This window comes from Panulirus ornatus, chromosome 1 (genome assembly GCF_036320965.1).
Source record: "Panulirus ornatus isolate Po-2019 chromosome 1, ASM3632096v1, whole genome shotgun sequence".
Classification (NCBI taxonomy): domain Eukaryota; kingdom Metazoa; phylum Arthropoda; class Malacostraca; order Decapoda; family Palinuridae; genus Panulirus; species Panulirus ornatus.
The window spans coordinates 86,341,150-86,348,649 of record NC_092224.1 but is presented as its reverse complement, the minus strand read 5'-3'; the positions used below and the strand labels follow the sequence as shown (position 1 = coordinate 86,348,649).

The 7,500-nt window shown below is 46.2% G+C and overlaps 1 protein-coding gene across 3 annotated transcripts in view; it reads left to right on the top strand.

The window, feature by feature from the left end:
* LOC139750447 (polypeptide N-acetylgalactosaminyltransferase 2-like) overlaps positions 1-7,500 on the top strand; it is a 380,066-nt gene that overhangs the window by 264,109 nt on the left and 108,457 nt on the right. For all 3 annotated transcript variants that reach the window (XM_071665276.1, XM_071665270.1, XM_071665260.1), the window contains one exon: positions 1,098-1,196. In XM_071665276.1, coding sequence (XP_071521377.1) covers positions 1,098-1,196 — 99 coding nt within the window. The remainder of the gene's footprint in view (positions 1-1,097; positions 1,197-7,500) is intronic.

Sequence of the window (7,500 nt, the reverse complement as noted above, 5' to 3'; positions counted from 1 at the left end):
CCTGTAGTGTCCTCCTCTCTCTCCCCTCTTGATTTATACGATGAGGTTACGTCGGCAAAAATATATCTATATGTCTTCGAGAACACATTTGTCGTTCATGGTTAATGTAAATTGGAGTTGAAATTTTGATTTGGGTCAGTTTGTTTGGAGATTTATTCATTTTTTTTTAGTTCCTTGAGCACGACCCTACGACCCATGAGCATGACGGCACGACCCTATTAGTGCGACGGTACGACCCCATGAGCACGACGGTACGACCCCATGAGCACGACAGTACAAAATTAAAGTACCATGGGCCGACCATCGGTACCCTTGGGTCTTACCCTCGCGTTAAGGAGTTAAGTCGAGAAGTGTGTTGCAGGTTTAGGGGCATTACTCTCGTGTCACCAGTGGAGGTGTGGGGTGCGACCCTGGGGTGGGTGAGGACCAACTGCAGGTAATACACAGTGGGGGAGATGCCAGCAGTGGAAGACGGGGTGGTAGTTGTGTGTCGGGGAGTGACGCGTGCGTGGTGTTGGTGTGGTGTCTTTTGTAGATAGTGCAGGGTGAGGGAGAGAAAAGTTGTAGCAAGAACAGGGGTGTTGTAGGGGAGCGTCGAATCAGGTATTTGTTATACGTGTGTCTTGAGGCGTGAGGTTAACCGTGTCATGAGGCGTGAGGTTAACCATGTCATGAGGCGTGAGGTTAACCGTGTCATGAGGAGTGAGGTTAACCGTGTCATGAGGAGTAAGGTTAACTATGTCTTGATGAATGAGGTTAACCATGTCATTAGGAGTGAGGTTAACCGTGTCTTGAGGCGTGAGGTTAACCATGTCTTGAGGCGTGAGGTTAACCGTGTCATGAGGCGTGAGGTTAACCATGTCTTGAGGCGTGAGGTTAACCGTGTCTTGAGGCGTGAGGTTAACCGTGTCTTGAGGCGTGAGGTTAACCGTGTCATGAGGCGTGAGGTTAACCATGTCTTGAGGCGTGAGGTTAACCGTGTCTTGAGGCGTGAGGTTAACCGTGTCTTGAGGCGTGAGGTTAACCGTGTCATGAGGCGTGAGGTTAACCATGTCATGAGGCGTGAGGTTAACCGTGTCATGTTGTGTCTCCTGCAGGTGTCGCAAGAAGGACTGGCGGACGGACCTGCCCCAGACGTCGGTCATCATCACCTTCCACAACGAGGCCCGCTCCACCCTCCTCCGCACCGTCGTCAGGTAAGTCATCCACAGACCTTCCTCCCTCCACCATCCACCACCGCCACAGTGCCACTGCGCGTCTTCTGGCTCCATCCGAGGCTCCAGGGGCTGTCTCCATGCCCTCAGCTCAGGGTTGGGGGGACGTGTGTACCGCCTGTACAGAGCCCGCCCTGGCTCGCTCACCCGGGAAGCTCCTGTGTGTGTAATGATGGGTCGCGCAGACCACAGCCGAGGGAGGGAGGGAGCGGGGAGGAGTAGCAACAGTGGGTCGGTGACTCCAACCCTCGCGACGCTCACTACAGCTGCTGGGTGTGGTACACACCCTGAGTAGGGACCCCACCACCGTCGCCAGGGCGACACCCGGGGCCCCTCACCTGGGCACACCTACACCACTTACCAGGTCTGATGCACCACCTGACGCCACCTGTGTGGTACTAGGTCTGGGACGCCTCGAACCACTGACTTGCTCCCATGAACCACCTTCAGGGACACGAACCCTGACCACACTTACAACACCCCTGGGTCACTTACAACACCCTTGTGTCATTTACAACACCCCTGGGTCACTTACAACACCCCTGGGTCATTTTCAACACCCCTGGGTCATTTATAACACCCCTGGGTCACTTATAACACCCCTGGGTCACTTACAACACCCCTGGGTCACTTACAACATCCCTAGGTCACTTACAACACCCCTGGGTCACTCACAACACCCCTGGGTCACTTAAACAACAGCCTTGAAACTCTCACAACACCCTTTGGTCACTTATAACACCCCTGGGTCACTTACAACACCCCTGGGTCACTTACAACACCCCTGGGTCATTTACAACACCCCTGGGTCACTTATAACACCCCTGGGTCACTTAAAACACCTCTAGGTCACTCACAACACCCCTGGGTCACTTAAACAACAGCCTTGAAACTCTCACAACACCTTTTGGTCACTTATAACACCCCTGGGTCACTTACAACACCCCTGGGTCACTTACAACACCCCTGGGTCACTTACAACACCCCTGGGTCACTTAAAACACCTCTAGGTCACTCACAACACCCCTGGGTCACTTAAACAACAGCCTTGAAACTCTCACAACACCCATGGGACACATACAACAACAACAGCCTTGAGGGACGTCTGCACACAGGGTCTACGTGTGTACATACTTGTTTTCTTACGTGGAGAACAGACGAGCGAGGAAGCCTCTCTCTCGTGGTCACTGTAGGTAGTAGAGTGAGTGCCACAGTCCCCCCCTCAAATTAGATTTCCATATTATGATTTACGTCCCATTTCCCCTCCCCTCTTCCCATTTTCTTTCCTCCTCCCATTATCTCTTATCCTCTCACCATTATTTTTTTCTTTCTTTTATCAGTGTTATCTTCCGTCTCGTATTTCTCATTATTTCTTGGGAAATTATTTTTTTTCTTCCCAGTTCGGTCGTGAGGTAGGGAGGGAAGGTTATGTAACTGGAGGAAGAGGCAAACCACACAGCGGCCCACATGTTGATTATGTTCCCTTACCACCGTAACACAGCTTCAGTGATGTGACGGTAAGCGTCACTACAGTAACAGAGCTTCAGTGGTGTGACGGTAAGCGTCACTACAGTAACAGAGCTTCAGTGGTGTGACGGTTAGCGTCACTACAGTAACAGAGCTTCAGTGGTGTGACGGTAAGCGTCACTACAGTAACAGAGCTTCAGTGGTGTGACGGTAAGCGTCACTACAGTAACAGAGCTTCAGTGGTGTGACGGTTAGCGTCACTACAGTAACAGAGCTTCAGTGGTGTGACGGTAAGCGTCACTACAGTAACAGAGCTTCAGTGGTGTGACGGTTAGCGTCACTACAGTAACAGAGCTTCAGTTTTGTGACGGTAAGCGTCACTACAGTAACAGAGCTTCAGTGGTGTGACGGTTAGCGTCACTACAGTAACAGAGCTTCAGTGGTGTGACGGTTAGTGTCACTACAGTAACAGAGCTTCAGTTTTGTGACGGTAAGCGTCACTACAGTAACAGAGTTTCAGTGGTGTGACGGTTAGCGTCACTACAGTAACAGAGCTTCAGTGGTGTGACGATAAGCGTCTCTACAGTAACAGAGCTTCAGTGGTGTGACGGTTAGCGTCACTACAGTAACAGAGCTTCAGTGGTGTGACGATAAGCGTCTCTACAGTAACAGAGCTTCAGTGGTGTGACGGTTAGCGTCACTACAGTAACAGAGCTTTAGTGGTGTGACGGTTAGCGTCACTACAGTAACAGAGCTTCAGTGGTGTGACGGTAAGCGTCACTACAGTAACAGAGCTTCAGTGGTGTGACGGTTAGCGTCACTACAGTAACAGAGCTTCAGTGGTGTGACGGTTAGCGTCACTAAAGTAACAGATTCAGTGGTGTGGCGGTTAGCGTCACTACAGTAACACAGCTTCAGTGGTTTGACGATAAAGCGTCACTAAAGTAACAGGGATTCAGTGATGTGACGGTAAGCGTCACTACAGTAACAGAGCTTCAGTGGTGTGACGGTAAGCGTCACTACAGTAACAGAGCTTCAGTGGTGTGACGGTAAGCGTCACTACAGTAACAGAGCTTCAGTGGTGTGACGGTAAGCGTCACTACAGTAACAGAGCTTCAGTGGTGTGACTGTTAGCGTCACTACAGTAACAGAGCTTCAGTTTTGCGACGAAAAGCGTTACTAAAACAACAGAGATTGAGCAACGTGACGCTAAGGTGGTCACAGGAGCCTAAAGGCGGGGGAAAGAATCAGTGGATTTTGAGTGGGAAGAAAAATAGTAGAGTGGAAGAGAGGTGGTGTGGGAGGGGAACTCATGCAGGTTATCCGTTCCAGATCGTCACAGAGAGAGAGAGAGAGAGAGAGAGAGAGAGAGAGAGAGAGAGAGAGAGAGAGAGAGAGAGAGAGAGAGAGAGAGCAAAGTCTCAAGAGACGTTTCAAGCCAGACTGTCCGTGGTCGCCTCCCACCACCGCAGTAAAAGATGATGCGCTGGTGTTAGCCTGGCAGAGCTTTATTACTGTGACTGCTTTGATAGCTATGACAGAGCTTTATTACTGTGACAGAGCGTTATTAGTTTTCACAGCTTTATTACAATGATAGAGCTTTATTACTCTGACAAAGCTTTAAGCTTCATCAGAGTGACATTGAATAGCTTGAGAGAAAGCTTAAAACCACGGCAGCACACTCTCCCTCGGGAGAGACACACTAAGCTTGGTTAAGCTGAGATCAAGAGCTTCCGTAGGATAAGTAAGGCAGTAATAAGTCTAGTCATTAAGGGCTGGCCTGAACTACTCACTGGCCGCCATTAGCTGGGGTCAAGTTCCGAAGCTAATTGATTATGACGTCATCTCTTCCGGCAGCTGACTAATTGGCGGCTAATTATAATGTTGTCCATACCAGCTGTGGGGTACACACACACACACACACACACACACACACACACACACACACACACACACACACACACGTGTGTAGCTATAGGTAACTCACCACTTTGTTAATTACGTTTTAATTGTCTTAAATACTGCTACTTAATTGTTTACTGCCAGGGGCACATCCCACCTCCTCGCCTCAGTCTGGCTCGCTAGATAAGGAAAACATATAAATAGTCCATAGTTCTGCAGACACAACACTTTAAAAAAATTGAGGAACACCTCAACAAATATGAAACGATTAGAAATATATATATATATATATATATATATATATATATATATATATATATATATATATATATATATATATATATATTATCCCTGGGAATAGGGGATTAAGAATACTTCCCACGTATTCCCTGCGTGTCGTAGAAGGCGACTAAAAGGGGAGGGAGCAGGTGGCTGGAAATCCTCCCCTCTCGTTTTTTTTTTTAATTTTCCAAAAGAAGGAACAGAGAAGGGGGCCAGGTGAGGATATTCCACAAAGGCCCAGTCCTCTGTTCTTAACGCTACCTCGCTAATGCGGAAAATGGCGAATAGTATGAATATATATATATATATATATATATATATATATATATATATATATATATATATATATATATATATATATATATATATATATATATATATAATAATAATAATAATAATAATAATAATAATAATAATAATAATAATAATATCTATAATCTGAAAAACGAACTCAGTTTGTATGACGAGGAGGAAGGGGGGTGGGGGGGGGGGGGGGGGTAGGGAGGGGGCAGCATTACGCAAGTATTTACATTCAGTTCTTCCACAAACAAAACAGTGCGTCTAGAGACCCCGTGATGACCAGTTATGCAGATGTCCACTACCACGAACACACAACGTACCAAACGTCTTGCATTATATATATATATATATATATATATATATATATATATATATATATATATATATATATATATATATATATATATATATATATATATATTTACACATATACATATTCATATTTGCTTGCCTTCATCCATTCCTGGCGCTACCCTGCCAAGCAGGAAACAGCATCGCTACTTCCTTAGGTAGCGCCAGCAAAACAGATAAAAAACGACATATATATATATATATATATATATAAGAAAGCGACTAGAGGGGACGGGAGCGGGGGGCCGGAAATCCTCCCCTCCTTGTATTAACTTTCTAAAATGGGAAACAGAAGAAGGAGTCACGCGGGGAGTGATCATCCTCCTCGAAGGCTCAGAGTGGGATGCCTAAATGTGTGTGGATGTAACCAAGATGTGAAAAAAGGAGAGATAGGTAGTATGTTTGAGGAAAGGAACCTGGATGTTTTGGCTCTGAGTGAAACGAAGCTCAAGGGTAAAGGGGAAGAGTGGTTTGGAAATGTCTGGGGAGTGAAGTCAGGGGTTAGTGAGAGGACAAGAGCAAGGGAAGGAGTAGCAATACTCCTGAAACAGGAGTTGTGGGAGTATGTGATAGAATGTAAGAAAGTAAATTCTCGATTAATATGGGTAAAACTGAAAGTTGATGGAGAGAGGTGGGTGATTATTGGTGCATATGCACCTGGGCATGAGAAGAAAGATCATGAGAGGCAAGTGTTTTGGGAACAGCTAAATGAGTGTGTTAGCGGTTTTGATGCACGAGACCGGGTTATAGTGATGGGTGATTTGAATGCAAAGGTGAGTAATGTGGCAGTTGAGGGAATAATTGGTATGCATGGGGTGTTCAGTGTTGTAAATGGAAATGGTGAAGAGCTTGTAGATTTATGTGCTGAAAAAGGACTGATGATTGGGAATACCTGGTTTAAAAAGCGAGATATACATAAGTATACTTATGTAAGTAGGAGAGATGGCCAGAGAGCGTTATTGGATTACGTATTAATTGACAGGCGCGCGAAAGAGAGACTTTTGGATGTTAATGTGCTGAGAGGTGCAACTGGAGGGATGTCTGATCATTATCTTGTGGAGGCTAAGGTGAAGATTAGTATGGGTTTTCAGAAAAGAGGAGTGAATGTTGGGGTGAAGAAGGTGGTGAGAGTAAGTGAGCTTGGGAAGGAGACCTGTGTGGGGAAGTACCAGGAGAGACTGTGTACAGAATGGAAAAAGGTGAGAACAATGGAAGTAAGGGGAGTGGGGGAGGAATGGGATGTATTTAGGGAATCAGTGATGGATTGCGCAAAAGATGCTTGTGGCATGAGAAGAGTGGGAGGTGGGCTGTTTAGAAAGGGTAATGAGTGGTGGGATGAAGAAGTAAGAGTATTAGTGAAAGAGAAGAGAGAGGCATTTGGACGATTTTTGCAGGGAAAAAATGCAATTGAGTGGGAGAAGTATAAAAGAAAGAGACAGGAGGTCAAGAGAAAGGTGCAAGAGGTGAAAAAAAGGGCAAATGAGAGTTGGGGTGAGAGACTATCAGTAAATTTTAGGGAGAATAAAAAGATGTTCTGGAAGGAGGTAAATAGGGTGCGTAAGACAAGGGAGCAAATGGGAACTTCAGTGAAGGGCGCAAATGGGGAGGTGATAACAAGTAGCGGTGATGTGAGAAGGAGATGGAATGAGTATTTTGAAGGTTTGTTGAATGTGTCTGATGACAGAGTGGCAGATATAGGGTGTTTTGGTCGAGGTGGTGTGCAAAGTGAGAGGGTTAGGGAAAATGATTTGGTAAACAGAGAAGAGGTAGTAAAAGCTTTGCGGAAGATGAAAGCCGGCAAGGCAGCAGGTTTGGATGGTATTGCAGTGGAATTTATTAAAAAAGGGGGTGACTGTATTGTTGACTGGTTGGTAAGGTTATTTAATGTATGTATGACTCATGGTGAGGTGCCTGAGGATTGGCGGAATGCGTGCATAGTGCCATTGTACAAAGGCAAAGGGGATAAGAGTGAGTGCTCAAATTA